This window comes from Bombina bombina, chromosome 7 (assembly GCF_027579735.1).
Source record: "Bombina bombina isolate aBomBom1 chromosome 7, aBomBom1.pri, whole genome shotgun sequence".
Classification (NCBI taxonomy): Eukaryota; Metazoa; Chordata; class Amphibia; order Anura; family Bombinatoridae; genus Bombina; species Bombina bombina.
This window is the reverse complement of record NC_069505.1, coordinates 125,289,641-125,312,288: the sequence shown is the minus strand read 5'-3', so window position 1 is coordinate 125,312,288 and position 22,648 is coordinate 125,289,641. Positions and strand designations below refer to the sequence as shown.

General features: G+C 38.8%; 1 protein-coding gene across 1 annotated transcript in view; it reads left to right on the top strand.

Annotated features, from left to right (window-relative positions):
* Nucleotides 1–19,840, top strand: part of KIAA1549L (KIAA1549 like) — a 316,552-nt gene extending 296,712 nt beyond the window's left edge. Inside the window, exons 20-21 of the mRNA XM_053689305.1 lie at nucleotides 4,620–4,768; nucleotides 18,663–19,840. Of these exons, the coding sequence (XP_053545280.1) occupies nucleotides 4,620–4,768; nucleotides 18,663–18,947 (434 nt within the window). The 3' untranslated portion in view covers nucleotides 18,948–19,840. The remainder of the gene's footprint in view (nucleotides 1–4,619; nucleotides 4,769–18,662) is intronic.
* Nucleotides 19,841–22,648: the final 2,808 nt, after the last annotated feature.

The window sequence follows — 22,648 nt, the reverse complement described above, 5'->3', positions numbered from 1 at the left end:
GAAGTTACTTCATCTCAACAGTCCTGTGTGGAAACAGCAATCGATTTTAGTTACTGTCTGCTAAAATCATCTTCCTCTTGCAAACAGAAATCTTCATCCTTTTCTGTTTCAGAGTAAATAGTACATACCAGCACTATTTTAAAATAACAAACACTTGATAGAAGAATAAAAACTACATTTAAACACCAAAAAACTCTTAACCATCTCCGTGGAGATGTTGCCTGTGCAACGGCAAAGAGAATGACTGGGGTGGGCGGAGCCTAGGAGGGATCATGTGACCAGCTTTGCTGGGACTCTTTGCCATTTCCTGTTGGGGAAGAGAATATCCCACAAGTAAGGATGACGCCGTGGACCGGACACACCAATGTTGGAGAAAGTTTTGTTTTTTTAAAATCTACACTACTGTTACACCAGATATGAGTTGCACTGGGGTGACACTGTGCCCTGGCAGGCAGGCTCTGAAACGCACACGTGTGAAGGAAACTGACTGCTATTATTTAACACTTTTTAAAACTACACTACTGTTACACTAGATATGAGTGGTGGCACTGGGCAAGTGGGCACAGTATACGCTGTGAGCCTGACACACACGCTGGTAGGCAGGCAACTGCAATTAGATTACACAGGGAAAAAAAAAAAGCAGACTGATGTTCTAGCCCTAAAAAGGGCTTTTTAGGGTGCTGTCCTTACAGCAGAGATCAGATGAGTCCTTCAGGACTGTAGTGGACACTGAATACACTAGCCTAGCTATCAATTTCCCTATTAAATCAGCAGCAGCTACACTGTCCCTCCTCTCACTAAGAATGCAGCTTCCAAATGAATCTAAAATGGATGCTGTCCAGGAGGTAGGAGGGTCTGGGAGGGAGTGTCTGCTGCTGATTGGCTGGAATGTGTCTTCTGACTGTGAGGTACAGGGTCAAAGTATCACTCAATGATGACGAATAGGGGGCGGATCGAACATCGCATATGTTCGCTCGCCGCAGCGAAAGCGAACATGCTATGTTCGCCGGGAACTATTCGCCGGTGAATTATTTGCGACATCACTAAATAGGAATATTGCATTATTATGATTTTACATGTTTTCAGCTACATGACTCCAATGCACTTCAATGGATTGGTTGCTTGATGAGACCAGGATTTCAAAGGGGCATTATCATTATTATATGGAACTTAAATTAACTGCAGTTTAACATAAAAATATGTTAAGTTCATTTAAAAATGTCTGAATTTCTTTTTTTTTAGCAAGCCTAGCATTGTTTTGCATTCTAGGGACACACCCCTTGAAAGTGTTTTCACTGTGTCTAACCTTTAAATGGCAAAGAAATGTTGAGTTTAAATTGTATTCTCATCATTTTCAATATCTCACTTTTCTCCAGAATTAATCATATTTTTTTGCACTAAAATGCAGCCTTTAAAGATTCCTGCCTAGATTAATTAAAGCTTGCTGCAGTTGTGGTGTCTGTGAGTCCAAATACCCCTTTGAAAACGATTTTATTACATACTAGAGGAGTAGATGAGACAGCACATAATGAGATGTAAGTTTAATTTATTGCAGACATTTTCTTTCTTACATACTATTGCTTCAGAGCTACTAACTGTGCCACCATCTTGATTTTGCAGCTCTGTGCTGCTGTCACTCCTGCTTAAAGGGATATTAAACACATTTTTTTTTATTTCATGATACAGATAGAGCATGAAATTTTAAGCAACATTCTAATTTACTCCTTTTATCAAATTTTCTTTGTTATCTTGGTTTCTTTATTTGAAAATCAGGAACGTAAGCTTAGGAGCCGCCCATTTTTGCTTCAGCTCCTGGGTAGTGCTTGCTGATTGGTGGCTAAATATAGCCAAGGTGCTGAACCAAAAATGGGCTTGCTCCTAAGCTTACATTCCTGTCTTTTCAAATAAAAATATCTTAAGAACGAAGAAAAAAATTATACTAGGAGTAAAATAGAAAGTTTCTTAAAATTGCATTTTCATAAAATAAAAAAATGGATTTAATATCCCTTTAACTCCCATTCCAATATATGACTTGGCAACAACCATGACACCCCAGCCTCAACCCTTGTATTTCTGTACCTGGGGTCCTGGGCTAATATGACTCTTACCCAAATGCCTTCCTGGCTCTCCCCCTCCCTGTCTTTGGTCCTGGTTACTTGCTGGCAAAAGTCATGAGGTATTCTGCATTTAAAAATATTTTTTTATAAGATATCGAAGCAAAGGTGAAACTCAAAAAATTAGAATATTGTGCAAAAGTTAATTTATTTCACTAATGCAACTTAAAAGGTGAAACTAATATATGAGATAGACTCATTACATGCAAAGCAAGATAGTTCAAGCCGTGATTTGTCATAATTGTGATGATTATGGCTTACAGCTCATGAAAACCCCAAATCCACAATCTCAGAAAATTAGAATATTGTGAAAAAGTGCAATATTCTAGGCTCAGTGTCCCACTCTAATCAGCTAATTAAACCATAACACCTGCAAAGGGTTCCTGAGCCTTTAAATGGTCTCTCAGTCTGGTTCAGTAGTAATCACAATCATGGGAAAGAATGCTGACCAGACAGTTGTGCAGAAAACCATCATTGACACCCTCCATAAGGAGGGAAAGCCTCAAAAGGTAATTGCAAAAGAAGTTGGATGTTCCCAAATTGCTGTATCAAAGCACATTAATAGAAAGTTATGTGGAAGGGAAAAGTGTGGAAGAAAAAGGTGCCATTCAAAAGGCCATTCAAAAGTGTTGGGGACTTTCACAAGAGCCACAGACAGATCCTGGACATGGGCTTCAAATGTTGTATTCCTCTTGTCAAGCCACTCCTGAACAACAAACAACATCAGAAGAGAAGCGTCTTACCTGGGCTAAACAAAAACAGACCTGGTCTATTGCTCAGTGGTCCAAAGTCCTCTTTTCTGATGAGAGCAAATTTTGCATCTCATTTGGAAACCAAGGACCCAGAGTATGGAGGAAGAATGGAGAGGCACACACTGCAAGATGCTTGAAGTCCAGTGTGAAGTTTCCACAGTCTGTGTTGAGTTGGGGAGCCATGTCATCTGCTGGTGTTGGTCCACTGTGCTTCATTAAGTTCAGGGCCAACGCAGCCGTCTACAAGGAGATTTTGGAGCACTTTATGCTTCCTTCCACAGACGAGCTCTATGGGGATGCAGACTTCATTTTCCAGCAGGACTTGGCACCTGCCCACACTGCCAAAAGCACCAAAACCTGGTTCAATGACCGTGGGATTACTGTGCTTGATTGGCCAGCTCGCCTGACCTGAACCCCACAGAGAATCTATGGGGCAATGCCAAGAGAAAGCTGAGAGACATGAGACCGAACAATGCAGAAGAGCTGAAGGCCGCTATTGAAGCATCCTGGTCTTCTAAAACGCCTCAGCAGTGCCACAGGCTGATAGCTTCCATGCCACGCTGCATTGAGGCAGTAATTGCTGCAAAAGGGGCCCAAACCAAGTACTGAATACATACAATATGCATGCTTATACTTTTCAGAGGTCCGATATTGTTCTACAGGTATGTACAATCCTTGTTTTATTGATTGCATGTAATATTCTAATTTGCTGAGATTGTGGATTTGGAGTTTTCATGAGCTGTAAGCCATAATCATCACAATTATGACAAATCACGGCTTCAACTATCTTGCTTTGCATGTAATGAGTATATCTCATATATTAGTTTCACCTTTTAAGTTGCATTAGTGAAATAAATGAACTTTTGCACAATATTCTAATTTTTCGAGTTTCACCTGTAACTATTAACAAGTGACACCTGTGCCTTCCACCAGTACAATTTGTGTCCTCATAAATGATCTGGAGAGAGGGCAAAAAGTGTCCTTAGATGTGGGTCATACAATTGCAATTTACTGAAAGAACTATTGTCTACATGCTCAAAATGCGTTGTTAAAGTCATTTTATTGAAATTAAAATAATTTCAGTGCACATAGAGCGATTATCTAGAAAAACTCACTGACATCGCGAGAAATCACACAAGAACTTTTTTTTTCTTGAGCATTATATTATAAAATGCGTCTCACTTTCACATCCAGAAACCTGTTTAGCAAGAAAAAAAACTTTCCAGTTAACACTGGCGTTTCTACAATTTTTTTGGTGGACTGCATAGCACTGACAAGACTTCCTAGATAATGTCACAAGAGCTGAGCGCTTTAGAGAATTTTGTCCATAGCGTTTATTTTCTAGATTCAGAAAAGTGAGAAATGTTAACATAGAGAGCACTGAAAAAAACCAACATTTTATTCTAATGACCCTAAAAAATGGGCATAGTGGTTGCGATCACATTTTAATTTTTAACATACATAAAAACTGTTATTCTCTTCTAAAGTATATATGAGCCTTTAGGGTTTTCATTTAAATATAATACTAACCCAACTAGCCCTGTGCATGTGTTTGTATAAAACTCGCAAATCAATGTATCGTAACATAGTCCTATCTTATTCTGAAGCATTTTTGTAAAATATCTATTCCTTAACTATATGATCAATAAAAGGCTACATAGTAGAATGTGTTGTGAGACTTTATTGCATTGTTGCTGCTGGAAAGATGATTGACAAACTACAACATTCCTCATCAAGCATTCTCTTTTTACAGGTAACTCAGTGCCAGCGGTATTTGCTATTCCAGGAAACCGATCTGGATACACTGGTTATTTCATACCACAACCACCATCATCATACAGAAACCAAGCCTGGATGCCGTATACCGGAGATAATGAACTTCCTGGACAATGGGCAGATACAGTAAGTTTTATGCACATTTGCAGCAGACCTATTTAGTAAGTAGATATATAGAAAGGTATAACAATGAAATCTGTATAACAAACAATATGTCATGGGAAATTATTACCCTTATTGTTTGGCTTGAAAATGAAATGACATGAACCTTTAGCAAAAAAGGGAAACTAGAATTTATTTTGTATAATTAGGAGAGTCCATGGGTGTTCATAATATGTGGGATATACTTCCTGCCAACAGGTGGAGGTCAAGAACCTTCACAAGAGCTTTCTATCCCTCCCAACTATACTCCTCTCTCTAGTTAGTTCTTGACCTCCGAGGTGAGAGGTTCAGTGAAGTGCTCTGCTATCAAGATTTTTATAACATATTGGGAGCTCAGACCTGACTTGAGACCCTATCCCCCTCTTTCTGTTTTCACTATAATATTTTAAATGGTTACTAAAAATGGGTTGAGAATTACCTCTTTTATGGCAATTTCAGTACCCTCACGGGTAAATCTCTCAGCCATAACTGCCCTTTGGAGTCATGGGAACCCCATCTCTCAGCCCCTGCCAAAGGGGTTACAGGTATATCCGATAATATTCTTTGCAGTATTTAGACTTGCACTGGATGGGATCTCTAATGCATCAGCATTTCTGTAAGGGAGAAATGACTTTGCAAGCTGGTAAGATCAGTTTAGGGTTTCTGCAGTCAAGGTAAGTGACCCAGACACCACATATAGCCCATTCACTATCACTGGTATCCTATTTCATAGATACCATATAGCCTGGGGCTTTCCAGTCTTTACACTTGGTACTTTACCTTTGTGCTTAACACCAAACATTTTAAAATTTGTGCTCCAAAATTTCCAGTATCATTCTTCACACTCCCTTTAGTAGCTCTATTGTTTCTGGAAACGTGTTACTGTCTCTTTAAAAGAACCATGAATTGTGCTATGCCGTTAGCGGTTCTCTTCCTTTTCATAGCAGTTAGGTTGGGGATCATCTGCATAATGTTTTTTTAATTTTTATTTTCAAATTTGTTTTTTTAATTTTTAACTCAGGCTGTTGCCTGCGCATCCTTACGGAGGTTTGCCCCACCCCTTTTCCTTGGCACGCTTTCTCCTCATCTCCACCGCTCTGAAAACAACTAAAATTTTCTCTGAGACACCCTTTAGGCTTTTTCTCATCTAAAAGCCTGGATTGATGACTGCTTCCCAATTGTCCACACCCGGAATGTAAATTGCTAAGATCATGAAATTATGAGGTTATGTTATGAATGCAGGCTACCTCTTTCATCATGAAGGCTCTTTGAGTACAGCCTTGGTGACTGATGTAGGCAACTTATGACATTTTCTTACTGAAACCTCAGAAAAGACTCCTGTGGTAACAGCAGCCAACTCCCTATAGCCCTGAAGTTACAATATGTTGATTGTAGCCTCGCCTCCCGAAGGGATCAAACTTCTTGCAACCCAGCAGGCTGGTGACCATGGTAATTACCACCCAATTGGGACAGAAAAATTAGGCTCCCTGAATCAATGAATGGTAAGTTTGCCACCAAGTTATAGACATTGTCTTGTTTTGAAGTCTTAAGAGATCTTCTGAGACAGTTTTTTTTATTTTCATTCAATTGTTTCAACATTTAACACTGCAATGGATGTAAATGGAATCTGGCTAAAGGTAGGGCAGCTGAGGCCACTACCATGACACCAACTACTTCCATGCATTGAAGCACTGTAAGAAGAAGAGTTTGTTGCAGAAGGGAACAAGACTTCTGTAATTTGAGTCTGCAAGCATCTGTGAGAGAGAGTCTTATTGTAAGAGTCTATTATGAAGCCCAGAAAGGACACTCTGTTTTGTGGTAGTAGAGAGCTTTTTGGGAAGTTGATTTTCCAACAATTGGAACAAAGGAACTGGAAAACTGTGTTTGTATGTTCCTTAGCTTTCTGAAAAGAAGCAGCATGTACCAGAATGTCATCTTCATAAGGAGCTACTACAATGCCCTGAGCTCTATGGACAAAAGAGCTTGGAGAACCTTTGTGAAGATTCTTGGTGCTGTTTCCAGAGAAACAGGTTTCATAAATTTCCAATGCCTGTTAAGAAAATCAAATATGAAGAATTTTGTATGTCTATGGTAGACATAAATTGACCCTCCTGCACTAAAGGTAATATATTATATATAGTATTGGCACTTTTAGAAATGTGTTCAGAGAATTGAGATCCAAGATAGGCCTGTAAGTCTCTTCTTTCATTGGAAAGGGGACCATAGTAATCACCACCATGACTTCTAGGTCTATGCCAAGAAATGCCTTTAAAGGAGATATGAGACAGGAGAAATCTTCCTTGAGGAGGGCAAGAACAAAAGCCTATTCGGTACCTCTAGGAAATTATGTTCAGTACCCAAGAATCTTAAACTGATTTTATCACAAGCCTCTTGAAAGAGGTTCAGTCTGCCCCTCACCAGAACAGAGACTGGGACCTTAACAATCAAGTCACCTGGTGGTTTGCGGCTGGAGGCGGGGCGTACAGGTATCTGCAGGTAGCTGCAGGTGAAACCGGAGCTCCGTGCCTCTATGAGAGGCTCATAGCATTGCCAGCACATGCTTTTACCCTTGGCCGGTTACAGGCTTGGGTTATTGGGAACTTTGTATCCTGCATACGGAAGCTAAACTATATAGCCTAATTGTGCACAATGGCTAGTGCACGCCATTCCTTAAGGCATACCTAGGTACTTGGCTAATCAGTTCCAGAGCATCTCAACTAAAGCACAGCGGTTCCTGTCTGTTTGCTGCGGGAGAGTTCCAGTCCCACGCTCCTGAGGTGGACTCTACTGATAATCCTGGCTACTTGAGCCCCACAACTACTATGCTTAAGCTTTTTGGTTATACTCGCTCAGAGGAGCGTGGTTACACCTGGAATTAGGAGCGACTTACCTAGCCTACCGGGTCTGGTGAAAAGCTTAAAGCAGTACGCTTACCTGGAGCGAGACGGAGGAACGGCTATCCGCACTGCAGAAGATCCCCACCTGCAAGGTTACTCTCTGCTCCAGGGTACCCCACGACAGTTGATCTTATTCCCGGTCAGTGCTGGGTTCAGAGAACTCTAGCTAAGCAGGTACCGGATGACGTCACAAGCAAGAAGCCGTTTTTTCGGAGTTAACAAGACGCTAAGCTCCTGTCACGGATAGTAAGTACAACGAGAGGCCGGAAGGTAATAGAGGTAATAGAGGTTCCCTCAGTAATATGGGAGACTGCAAGAGGTCACAAGTCTACAGAAGATTGGGAGGTAGTGGCACATCCCTGCGCCCTGGGTCTGCAGACACTCGGAGGTCTGTCCTAAAACCAGCACACAGCACACGGATATAACAGCTGAGAGCGGCACTGTGGGTGATCGATGCTGGATGTCGGGCCTTGAACATAGGCTACAGGTGAGCTGTCTGGCCCTGTTTAGACTTCTGGGATTTTCTATAAAAGTGTGCCTATGTGGTCCCCTGAAGGCTGCCGTTGCCACTGAAGCCGCTTATATTAGTGATAAGACTCATTCTTGCTTGTTATAACCATTTGACTGGCTGTCTATGAAACATAGGTTATACCTGGTACAGCAAATGCCCTCTTTCACCAGACTAGGTTGTGCAAATACAAAAGGCTTTATGGACATCTTGTTTCTATAAGAAAAGCTTATAGACTTTATCTCTGCACGCTTGGGACTACCTAATAACAACTATATAATGTCTGTTATTGCTCTTAAAATTTGATATGGGTTTTCTTTAACTGTGCCGCATATAAATTCAGTTGGGGCAATATATGAAACCCTAAACTTGTATAGATATGTGGCTACTATAGTATAGGATGATTCCAATTTTAGTATAAGTAATTGCATCACAGATACTCTCCTGTAACACTGTTCCACTATATACAAAGTTCTAAATTTTATTGTTTAAACAGAATAGATACTGAAGTTCACAATATTGCTAAAAACTGGTAAATTATGTACCCTAATTTTCTTTAAGGAGAGGAGGGAGGGAAGGGAGGGGCGGGGGAATGGACACTTGAAATTTAAGCACTATAGCCCTTTAGAGCAAGTAGCGCTACACTCTGTTTGGTATAAACGATAGCACTTAATAGGTTTCCAGAGCACTATAGCACCTTAGATCAGGTAGAGTTACACACCTGGCTTTATACAAAAAGCTAGCACTTAAATTTTTTTTTTCTTTTTCCCATTTATTTCCACCATAAATTCACATGTTTTATTAAGCTTAAAATATTAGCTGTTTTGTAAAGCTTTTTCCCTAACATGCATCGTTAAATTTAAGGACACTGAGGTCATCCACTACGTACACACATATCTATTAGTAAAGGTATATATACATAAGCCACCGGTGGTAGCATTTCTTACTGGACTAGCATATAATCAGAAAACTCTTACTTAGCCTCAAAGGGCGGAGCCATAAAACTTAAACGTTACGCCTAAACTAATTTTGGTGCAGAATTAGAGAATAGTATAACCTGTGCTGAGTCAAATATTACACTCAGGAAATTAGAATCGCTTTTTTTTTTTTTTTTTTTGTGAACCCTGACTGGTTCTCCATATCGGCCTAAGCTATATAGTTAGTAGAGGATGTAATTTTAAATAAGCATACGTCCTGTTCATGGACAAATATACATATCAAAAGAGTTCTCCTTCCAATATGCCTCCCAAAGCCAAGGAAAAAAAGGGGAGCGGTAGGAACCTGGACTCTAGTATTGCTTCCCCCCCAGACAAAAGTATTTCTAATCTGCCTCCTATTAACTTAACAGAATTTGCAACTGAAGTGGCAAAAATCCTGACACCACAATTTGACATGATTAAACAGGAGATCAGAAACGAGATATCTAGTCTCACCTTAGAGGTCAGACAGTTTTCATCAAGACTAGATGAAATGGAGACTAGAATCTCAGACCTGGAAGACAGACTTAATGTAGTGGATCCAATTTTGGATAATCACAATAAGATTATTACCTCCATGCAAGCCAAGATCGAGGATCTTGAGGATCACTCGAGACGAAATAATCTTAGAGTGATTGGTCTACCTGAATCTCCAGAGTATCAAGATTTAATGAATTTTATCACTACTACACTACCACAAGCCTTGCAGATTCCGGTTCCTGCCGTTCCCTTTCAGATTGAAAGGGTCCACAGAATAGGCCAACGACGGGATCACAATGAGACTGCAAGACCCAGGCCAGTAATCTTCAAATTTATGAACTTTCAAGACAAATTATTATATCTCAAACATTACAGGAAATGTGGTTCTCTCTCTCTAGGCCCCCATAAACTACTCATGTTTCAAGATTTCTCTTCGGAGACACTAACAAAGAGAAGAGATATGTCTTTTTTTATGGGAGACTGCAGAGAGACAACTACAACATAAGGTTGATATACCCGGCAAAGCTAATAGTTCTGAAAGATGGTGCCACACACACACTTAACAATGTTATGGAGGCGGAGAATTTCTGCAGGGAAGCTGGGGTACCATGAAGAGATATATAGCCCTAGTAGGTAGATGCTTGAAGTGATTAAACCAGAATACAGGCTTTTAAGAGATACGCATTTGTTAATTACGCAGTTGCATTTCCCGATTGTCCTTGTAGTAGGGATGGTAAATGTGGGGAGGGGGCAGGAGGGGAGGTGTTGGGTATGTGGGGTCCTTTTCCTTTTTTTTTGGTGTGCCTGCTCTTCTTTTTCTCTCCTCCCTTTACTCTTCTCCTCTTACCCCCTTCCTTTAGATACGTCACTCTTCGAGATGGGGTATTGCGATTCCTCATAGAAATGATATTATTACGAGTCACCTACTCCCGCTTGCTAGGGATTTAGATGAGTAGTGCTATTAACCTTAACTTACTATCTTGGAATATAGGTGGTATTAATTCACCTATCAAAAGAAAAGCTATAATAAAATATTTGGGGAAATTTAATCCAGACATAGTTCTTCTTCAAGAACTACATCTAAATGCCATTGAAATACCCAAACTTGAAGCTAAGTGGGTGGGGGAAGTGGTGGCAGCCCCATTTACCTCAAGGAAACGGGGGGTCGCAATTCTATTAAATCGGAATTTAGAATATCAAATAATCAATATTGAATCTGACCCCGAGGGCAGATTTTTAATATTGGAAGTGGAAGTTAGGAATATTAGATATATACTTTGTAATATATATGGACCCAATCAAATCGATCATAAATTCTGGGCAGCTCTCACCGTGAAACTACACAGATTCATAGGGTTAAATTTAATCATTGCGGGAGACTTTAATCTACTAGCTGATCCCATCCTCGATAATTCTAAGAAAAGGATATTAGATAGTAGAGGCAGGAAAGTGAGGATTTTCCAGAAATTGTGTTCCCATCTAGGCGTGGTTGATTTGTGGCGGGTACAAAACCCGGATGTCCGTGCCTATACATGTGTCTCTCAGGCCCAACGTTCCTTTTCTCGGCTTGACTACTTTCTAGTCTCCGAGGCACTATTGGTCCGAAATTGGGTTACAAGAATCGACGACATAGTCATTTCAGACCATGCGGTTATAGCGCTGAAATTAGTTTCGGGTCAAAAACATATCGGCAAGAATCATATTTATTTCCCCAGATATCTGTCCAATAACGTCAAGTTTCAGAATCATCTACGTTTAAAGTGGGCAGAATACTGTAATAACAATGGGGACTATATAGACAAAATCGAGACATTTTGGGAGGCCTCTAAGGCCGTCTTGCGTGGTGAGATTAAATCCTTCTCTCGCTATTGGACAAAAAGCTGCAGCTTAGTGTCCAGGCAGTTAGCCAATCGTGTTAAGAACTCATACCGAGCGTATATTCATAGACATACTAGAGAACACTGGGAAGCATACATTTCAGCTAAGGCACTGCGAGATACACACATGAAACAGATTAATGCCCAGGAAGAACTTAGATTGAAAGCCAAATATGGAGGTTTTACAGGCAGATCGGCCAAGTTCCTAGCTAGATTGGTTAAATCCTCGCCCAGACATGTAATAGCTTCTATTAAGCAAGGAAATAGGAGATACACGAATCATGCTGACATAGAAAAAGTATTTTTTGAGTTTTTTAAGGATCTATATAGGCAAGAGTCAATTAAACCTGACAAAAAAGAAACTTTCTGGGGTAAGATTAAAGTACCACGTTTATCTATGGAGGCCAGAGATGCTATTAATGCGCCTATTACCGGGGAGGAGATATTGTGGGCAATTAAGAATGCAAAATCCAATAAAGCTGCTGGACCAGATGCGCTCCCTATTGAATACTATAGAATTCTACAAATCGAGATAATGCCTATACTAATTAGACTATTTAATTTCTATTTTTCTGACAATACGAAATGTTCTGCATCTTTTACAGCAGCAAATATCTCATTGATTCCGAAAAAGGGCAAGGATCCCGAGCTGCCAAGCTCTTTCAGGCCTATCTCGGTCTTAAACACCGATTATAAGCTGCTTGCAGCAATTGTTTCGGCACGTTTGAAACCCATATGGGTGACTTAGTTCATGAGAATCAATCGGGTTTTATGCCCGGCCGTAATCCCATAAGGAATATGAGGAAATTATTAATCCTGATTGAGTTCTACTGGAATAAACATAAGGCTACGGTACTCCATGAGAATATAGATAAGACCATCTTAACGGTCGATGCAGAGAAGGCCTTTGATAGGGTAAGCTGGGATCATTTATTCTTCACGCTGGATCAATTCGGCTTTACGGGTTCATTTAACAATTATATACGCTTAATTTATAGCGCACCCTGTTCCGCGGTGATTATTAATAATGTATCTACCCAAAGTTTTGACCTATTTAGAGGGACTAGACAGGGCTGCCCACTTTCCCCCTTCCTGTTCAACCTTAGTGTTGAACCATTGGCAATTAGATTACGGCAAGAACTGGATGGGATCTCCCTTGCAGGGGAGAAACTGGTTCTTTTACTCTACACGGACGACCTCCTAGTATTTCTGTCTAACCTTGAGGTCTCCCTGCCCATCTTACAGAGTATTACTCAAGAATTTGGAGAAATCTCCGGATTTAAGATCAATATGTCTAAATCAGAATTAATGTGGCTATATAAGAAACCCGCACTGGATATTACCCACCCTTTTCAAGAAGTCTCCCAGATTACATATCTTGGACTAAGACTATCCAGTAACTCGGAGGACTGGTATAGGTTAAATCATAGGTTTGTGATAGAGGCTTGTAAGAAAAAGCTGGAGGAATGGACCATGCTTCCAATATCCCTATCTGCTAGAGTGACCCTAATTAAATCAGTTATCTTTCCAAAACTTCTATACATTCTGCAGAATATCCCCTGGTTTTTGCACAAGAAAGATATCACTATATATAATAAGGCCTGCTCCAAGTTCTTGTGGAATGGCAAGAGACCGCGGATCGCCTCGCATAGGCTAATGAATTCTAAGGTATCAGCCGGCTTGGTGCTTCCCAACATTCAGATATATAACTTGGTCATCATAGCTAGATTTGCATTGGATTGGTTAACGGGGAAGGGACAAATTACCTCGTTTACCTGGGAATCTAAGATTGTGGCCCCCTTCCAGCTGAAGGCTCTATTACACTGTCCATTTACCTCAATTCCATCTAATATATTCTACCTAGGTACTTTTAAGAATGTCATTGGGGCTTGGCAAAAACTATGCGTTGAAGCAGGTAATTCGCCATACGGTTCCCAATACCTACCTATTGCTGGTAACCCTGAGTTTGGTCCAGGTCTCTCTAATCAGATATTTAAGGAGTGGGAGTCCAAAGGCCTCCAAACAGTGGGGCAAATACGAGATATAGGGGGCCACTCATTACTATTTCAAGAAATTGCAACGAGATTTGATCTAGGTGCGCAAGAGTTTTACGCCTATCTCCAAGTTAGACACTTTCTTCAGGAACTTTGTAGGAAATATGGAAATAATTGGTCCATGGGCGACCTGCAGGCTTTGATCTCCGCTTATGCGGCAGGCATATACACAGTTTCCCCTTTGTACCTACTTTTAAATCAGAAAGTTTCCATTCTACAAGTGAGTGAGATGGTAGCCAGGTGGAGGAGTTATTTTCCGGATATAAATGAGCAGACCATTGTGGGGAGCTTTAAAATAATCCAACAGAGCTGGGTCCCGACATCATGGTGGGAATCACAGATGAAGATTGGGTTGCAGAGGTACCTTACCCCTAAGGTTTTATCTAAATGGTACAGAACAAGAGTTACCTGCTCTAGATGTCTATCTTCAGAGGCTGATATCTTCCACTGTTTATGGAGCTGCCCCAAAGTAAGGCAATACTGGGGGAAAATTATATTTTGGATGATGAGGGTCCTGAAATTAGATCATAAAATAACTCCAATAGAGGTTTTCTTTCTGGTTAAATTGCAGGGTAGAGTTAAGAACTATAACCTAATAAATACCATTATATTAACAGCACGTAATCTAATTTTTAAAACATGGAAAGCATCCGTTGCACCTACAATGGCGCAATTTAAAAAGGCATTGAGTAGCCAACTTATATCAGAGCAGTTTAATGTACCATACCCACAAGAAAAACATGTAGCGGGATTCTTTAAAAAATGGGAGATTTTTGTTAGATCTCTACCTCTCTTACAGCAAAAAAAGCTTATTAAGCCATTTAGAAATCTGGAATTTGTCCAGATGAACATATTAGCAGGCCATTTTCCCGTAGAATGGGCGGAGACCAGTGACTGAGTATCTGTCGGAGGAGGAGGGGGGGGGGGAGAGGGGGAGGAGAAATTCAGGTGCCCCTTTTTTTTTTTTTTCTCTCTCTCTTCTCCTTTTCCTTTTTGTCATGTTTTGTTTTGTTTTGTTTTGCTTTTAATTTTGTTTTGCTTTTTTTGCATTGTTTTGTTCCGCATTGTTTTGTTTTGCATTGTTTTGGTTTGTTTTGTTTTGTTTTTTTCTTGTTTGTCTGGTTTTGGTCAATTGTCTAATGGTTATAGCTGTTTGTGGGGGGTGATATAGAAGAAAACAACAAAGATGTAGGAAATAATCCACGGATAAAAGTTATGTGTTCACTATATGCACGTTTTTTTTATGCATGTATATGCCCGACTTAAAGACTTTGGAATGACTTGAATTGATGTACGGGCCTTTTAAATATTTACCCATTTATTTAACCATTTGTATATTTGCATTCACTGTTGTTAATTAACCATGTTTGTATTTTCTTTTTTTGCTCATCTGATATAATCTGACACCTACTGGTTAAATGGGATAACAATTGTTATTGTAGTAAATTCCTATGTCTTTGATATAAATAAATATTTAAAAAAAAAAAAAAAAAAGAACAGAGACTGGATTGGGGGCCGTACATTCATGCTGATTTGATTTAAGCGGTAAGCTTTTTGGTCTGTTTGGACTAAGACCAAGGGGAACCAGGATTCCACATTGACTTGGAGATTTCTGAATTTTGAGACACTGAAGAGGAGGATCTTTGCATCTTGGAATGATCAAAGAAGTGAAATATTCCACTGACTTAACCCTGCCCTTACCTTTACGTTGAGTGACTGTAGCAATGATATCATCCAGTCCAAACCCAAACAATATCTTTACTTTAACTGTGAGATAAAGAAGTCTGCTTTTATATACTATATCAGCGACCTATGACTTTGACCTTAAGGGTCTTTTAGCCAGAATAGTCATAACCACTATTTTGCATTAATCCAAGTTATTTTAACAGCTGCATCACAAATTAAGCTATTCGCAGCAAACCTCAAGCGATCCTGAATTTCATCAAGGGAAGCTTCTTGGGAAATAAGGTTAGAGGTGTTGTCATACCAGACTGCAGTAGCTGCAGATACATTCATTTGGAAAAAACACATAGCTTGTCAGCTGAAAGGATCTCTTGAAGAAACTTTCAGGTTTTCTGTTCATTGTATCCTTACAAGAGGTACTGTCCTCTAAAGGAATGGTAGTCTGCCTAGCCAAAGTGGAGATAGCACCGTCCACCTTTGGAATAGTGTTCCATACCTCCAATTTTTAAGACAGTAAAGGGAACATACTTTTGAATTCGGTGGAGGAAACAAAGGAAATGCATGCATTATTCCATTCCTTGCTAATTAGCTCATAAACTACATCAGGAACTGGGAAGGAAGATGTTTGTTTGTAGGTGGAGGGTCCTCATTCTCCAAGGCAAGTAATACTTCCCACCATAGAGCATGTATGTGCTCCAATTTGAAATTGAAGGATACATCTTCTACTGCATTTAATTGTTGGAGGCATTACAGCCATCAGATGTAAAATTGAAGAGTGAATGTACTGTTAGTTTTAGGGTAGGAGGCAGATCTGCAGAACTGTCCTTGGGATAACCATAGTGGGTAGCATATCCCAGAGTACTCTGCTGCAGTGTAACGCTGCATGACCCTGCCCAGCATTCTGCAAAGACTCAGAACATAGGTTACAAAGCTGAATAGTGACTAATTAGATAGATTTTTAAGCTGAATTGAATTAAACCCAGCAAATTATGGGTAAGAGTAATGACATTTGTTCCAGCTCTGTTAAGCCTGAGTGTATAACTGACCTTTCCCCCTGCAAGCTCCTTCCCTGATTGAGAAGATGGCTACTGCACTGCAGAGCAGTTAAATATAAACCAGTAAATATAAAATGTCAGTAACCCATTTTTAAGGTATTTTCCTTTTAAAAAGTAGTAGTGTTAAATGGTGTATGAGACTATAGCACCAGGCTATGTGAACATTATCATGCTAATAGCCTGTGTTCTATAAAGATGCATGGTACTTACCTGTCAGCACGTTTGTTTACTGTGCTCACCTTAGCTGCAGATGTCTACCTCCAGAAGACAGGCCCAAGCACAATACCAAGGATCTGTTAAAGAATAGCACACTGTAGACCAGGGGATTGGCGGGCATGCCCACATTTCACCTGGGAGGCTGGTGGCATATCTGCACTGGGATAAGATTTTCAATGCCTGGCTGAACTCCTGTCTATTCCCTGCCCTGCTTGTAGGTACTCTGAAGAGGATGATGGATCTCATATCAGTTAGAGAACCTCTTTCAATTGACGTATAGGAGTTTTCTGGAGGTAGAAAAATGACTAGGGAATCATGGGAAAGTTAAAGGGATTAAAGTTCTGTTATGTGGGGTGTTTTGCCTATTTGACTGGAATGTAATCCTACATGTAATGACTTATGGGGTCAATTTAACATGGTGCGGACAGACATGATCCACTATAGCGAATCATGTCCGCCGCACATCGATAAATGCCGACAGCATACGCTGTCGGCATTTAGCATTGCACCAGCAGTTCTGGTGAACCCCTGTAGATTCGCGACCAATCATCTGCTAGGAGGGGGTATCAAACAACCCGATCGTATTCGATCGGGCTGATTGCTGTCCGTCACCTCAGAGGTGGCGGACAAGTTAAGGAGCAGCGGTCTTAGGACTGCTGCTTCTTAACTTCCGCTACAGTCGGAACTGAAGCTTAGTGTTTAGGAAGCAGCATTCGCTGCTTCATAAATCGACCCCATGGACTTATGAAAAAAAAACATTTTATGGGGTACAAATGTAACTTAAAGTGATGGTGAATTATGCCAGATCACTAGCACACTATTGGCTAAGAAGTGCAAATAGCGTTTTGCTGTGGACGGGATTTTTGTTGTTGCTGTGGACGGGTAATTTAAAAATGAGCTAAAAAATGCATGCACATGTTGCTCAGTAAGAGATGGTTCTTTAGAAAATGTACAATACATGCAAAAAGATTGGGCAAATATTGATAATGGTAGTGGTAATTGGTAATTATTATTTTTTTTATTGCATGCTCTATCTAAATCATGATTTTTTTCATTTAGTGTTCCTTAAGTGACAATAAAGTCAAAATTAATATTTTATGGTACAGAGTATGCAATTTTAAACAACTTTCCAAAGTACTTATATAATCTAATTTGCTTCATTCTCTTGGTTTTCTTTGTTGAAAATCATACCTAATTACACTCAGGAGCAGCAATGGATTACTGTGGGCTAGCTGCTGATTGGTGACTGCCTCTAATTGGTATTGGCCCACCAGATGTGTTCATCTAGCTCCCAGAAGTGTATTGTTGCTCGTTTAACAAAGGGTACCAAGAGAATTAAGCAAGTTAAACAATTGAAACTTGTTTACAAATCGTATGCGCTATCTGAATCACAAAATAAAAGTTTGACTTTTATTTCCCTTTAAATTTGTATTTAATATTTTAAACTATTTTTACATGTCTACTGCTGCTGAGTGTATCAAAGGCTGCAAGTCTTTTATGCCATCAGGTTAGGGTTGCTAAGCAACATACTTTGAGACACCATTTTTTTTTTCTCTAAAAACTACCAAGTTGATGAACGTTAAATGAGGATGTTGGCAGATTTGCACTTAACACCTGATAAAATGGTTTAATACTTTGGGGTGGATTTATGTAGGGTAGAGGGGACATGATTTGCTGCAGTGAATCATGTCCGCTCGGGCATTTAACAATGCACAAGCATTTCTAGTGAAATACTTGTGCAATGCTGCCCTCTGTCCACCGGCGGCCAACCGGCTGCTAGGAGGGGGTGTCAATCATGGATTTCAGGCCGCCACCTAAAAGGTTTTCCTCTGCTTCTTAACTTCTGTTTCTGGCTGGCCAGAAACGATCGGGGTCGTAAGCAAAGTGAAATTGACCCCTTTGTATCTCAAAATTGTGACCAGCAAAGGAAAGTCCATCTGTGTATAGACTCCATAATAGTATTTTTCTGGCCAGGGGTATATGTTTTAAAAAAACAAAAAAACTGTGCTACATTTTGAAATACCTTATTTTAGATGTAGCTAATAATAAAAAAAATATTTGAATATAACTTTATCTTTCTTCCAAGTTAAAAGCAAACAATTTATAAATGTATTCTGTCATTTTTCAAATAGGTTCCTTTGCCAGGATACATTGAAGCATACCCAAGGTCAAGATACCCACAGAATTCTCCTTCCAGACTCCCAAGACAATTTAACCAACCAGCAAATCTACACTCCAGCCTGGATCATGCAGCAGCAGGACCATCTATTGGAGCTTCTCAGCAAAGCTTGGCAGATACTGACACTCCAGATGCCTCCATCACCAACTTATCCACCGCCGCATTGGTAAAAGCCATAAGGGAAGAAGTTGCTAAGCTAGCAAAAAAACAGACTGACATGTTTGAGTTCCAGGTCTGAAGCACCTGAACTCAACATATATTGTAATATTAGTAAGTGGTAACAGTGCCTCAAAAAATAAATACAAAAATTGTACTTGTATTTTTATTTAACATAAAAGAAAAAACAAACAAAAAAAAATGGTACTTTGGGACAATAAACTTCAATACATGCACTAGCGAGGATAGAAATAAAAATTGACCAATGCTAAAAAAATGCATAGAAGTATCTTGCAGCATTCTTATGTCCCCCACCCCCCAAAAAAATCATAATAATTAGTGAAATTCAAACTATGTAAATACATAGAAATATAACTGACCATACTACAATCTTCTGCTGTGACTTTTTTGTGTTTTTGAGCGGGATATTGCCAAGATCACTCATTTTTTTGGAACAAACAAAAGCTATTTAAGTACTGTACATTTTAATTTTGTATGTACCAATATACTCTATTAAAAAAAAATTGAAAAAAAAAAAAGATTAAAAGCTCTAAAGTTCTGGAAAACGGCAAATATTTTTAGTTTTGTTTCATTCCTTAAGTAAATACTGAAAAAAATAATGTGAAAAACTGGTGCTACTTGCGTTCAAGATCCAGAGGATAAAAAGTATCATTGAGAAGCGGTCTCTTCTATTTGACATTGAAATGTTTTCTCAGATTGAATCTCAGCTGAGTCCAGCAAACCTGAGAACCTTGAATGAATTTGGCTTGCAACTCTATCTGTAATCACTCATACAAACAGTACTCTGTTGAGAGAGTTCTCTATTCTTCCTGGAAGAATGTCATTGAGTTAAGTAAAGAGCCAATTCTTGGTTTACCCGGACAAGGGGACTGATGGAACATCCACCTTTTAACACAGGAATTCTTATAATGAAAACATTTTCTGAAAAATCCTTTGTGTGCTTATTTAACATGTAAAAACAGTACATATTTTCTAAAAAAAAATGACCATTTATTCACTTAAACTAGTGCTCAATATAAATTTTGTGAAGCACAGTGGTTATCTCTGGAACTGTATAGAAGACTCCATTTTGTGGGTCCTTAGTGTGAGATATAAAACAGACAGAGTGCACTGTTATTTTTGCAGTGTGCTGGCATGTATTAATCTATCTATACGTGATTATTGCTTTTTTTGTTAGAATGGGTTGCAAGTTATTTCATTAGTCTTTTGGTGCCATATTTTAAATGTTTAGTATGTCAGAACAAAAGAAACCATCCTTATAAATTGAGAATATTTTACTATTGATGTATTGAAAATATAATAGACAAGACATGTCTGTTTCACAACAGGCGAGTATGATACTATGCAGTACGTACAAGTGAATATAACGAAGCGAAAATACAACTCACTACATGACCATGACCATTATGTGAAGGATTTTAATTGTCAAACTTACTAAATATGAAACTTTTTATGTCAGCAAATCATATATATATATGTACATATATATATGAAATGTATTTTTGTAATCTCTATGTAAAATATATATATTGTATATACATTTAAATATATATGCAAGTCTTAAGCTGGGCAAGAGGCATCTATGAGTAATGAATAGCAGACATTCTGGGAAATTTAAATGCAGGATTAAAAGCTTTTAAAAAATTCCCCTAGCTAGTGAATGTTTTTTTGCATCTAGTTTCTTGTATAGGAAATTGAATTCTGAGAGTGTTCCTTGACCATCTGGTATAAGATCTTTAGATTAGATGAAAACACATATACCTGGGAAAAACATATTTTTTGTTTCTGAATATTTATTCTCATCCAGCAGAAAGTAGTACAGTAGTATCTGCCATGCACTTCCTGCTATTTTTAATTTAAACCAAAAGTTTTTCTAAATTCTTTTCATGCAGAAAAAAATAAATAGAATAAAATATATATATATATATACCCTGTTTTCTTTAAGCATGTGTAAGTGCTATTTTTTTAGATGCATGATTAAAAAAATAGTATAATGTCCCTTTAATCGCTTATCCAGTGTAAACAAAAATATTAATTTAATTTTTAAAGGTTCCATTATAATTATTATTTTAAATATTTAATAACAGACTTGTTGTTTTCTAGCCCTCACAACAACAGAAAAAAATACAGATATCTATCGTGACTTTTGAGCAGTCATAGTTAAATATATTAGTGTATTAGATTCCTGCCACATTAAAGGGACATTAAACACTTTGAGATGGTAATATAAAATGATAAATAGTATATATAATAAAAAAAAACCACAACAATATACATTAATTATTTATTTTGTCCCCTTTTCCTGCAATTTCATTCTGAAATTGTGAGCTTTTCAGTTCCTGTTAGAAATAGAAGTGCAGAACGGTGTATTCCACACAGCTATTGGCTGCACACGCTAGTGACCTATTTATAACTGTCCCTAATTGGCCACAGCAGAGAAGGTAACCTAAGTTACAACATGGCAGCTCCCATTGTTTTATAGACACTAAAATGTTACACTTATTTCGTCAATATTTAAAAAGCAAATGAAACTTTAAAAAATACATCTACATGTTATTCTCAGACTAATCTTTTCTTTGAATGCATCATACTATCTAGCATTTGTTTAGTATTTAATGTCCCTTTAAGGAACTGATTTTATATTAGTATATATGTTTGGGAGGTTTAAGAATTAAAGGGATAGGAAACTCCAACATTTTGTTTCATGATTTGGATAGAACATATAATTTTAAATAACTTTCCAATATATTTCTATTATCAAATTTGCTTCAGTATCTTGTTATTCTTTGCTGAAGGAACACATTGCACTACTGGCAGCTAGCTGAACACATCTAGTTAGCCAATCACAAGAGACAAATGTGTGCAGGCACCAATCACCAGCTAGCTCCCACTAGTGTAGGATATGTGCGTATTCTTTTTCAACAAGTGATACCAAGAGAAAGAAGCACATTCGAAAATAGAAGTGAATTTAAAAGTGTCTTAAAAATACATGCTCTCTCAAAATCATGCAAGTTTAATTTCTTTTACAAGATATGACAAGTCCACGGATTTCATCTTTACTTATGGGATATCGCCTCCTGGTCAGCAGGAGGAGGCAAAGAGCACCACAGCAGAGCTGTATATATAGCTCCTCCCTTCCCTCCCACCCCAGTCATTCTCTTTGCCTGTGTTAGTGATAGGAAGAGGTAAAGTGAGGTGTTAGTTTAGATTCTTCAATCAAGTGCTTATTATTTTTAAATGGTACCTGTGTGTACTATTTTTCTCAGGGCTGGAGCTACGGGCTTTAAGCAATGGACTGGGGAGACTGTCATTCTAATTCAAGCTCCCATATTGTTTGCTGCCCTGCTTATGGTCTTAGCAGATATTATTTAAGACCCTGTTTTGTCCACACAGAGCTGCTGGAGGTGAGGAAAAGAACATCCTCATTGTGTGGGACAGCCTCATACTGCGTTCAGTATTAAGGTATGTACAGTCATTTACTTCTGGGGAGACTGTAGTATCTCAGAAAAGACTGGTACTGATTCCCTATATCGGGAAGGGGTGATCAATTTGCACAGGGTAAGAGTGTGTGCATGGGTATCCCCTCTTTATTAGGTAAAGTTTAGCAGATGCTTTCAGGATCCTAATAAATGTTTATTCAGTTGGATGTGTTCAGGGGCTATGACACAGGGAGAGTGTTGCATAAGTGTTCTGCATTAACTTTTGTAATTTAAGGGAACAAGAGAATGTTTTTGTGGGGGCACATTTGGCAACTTTTCACTT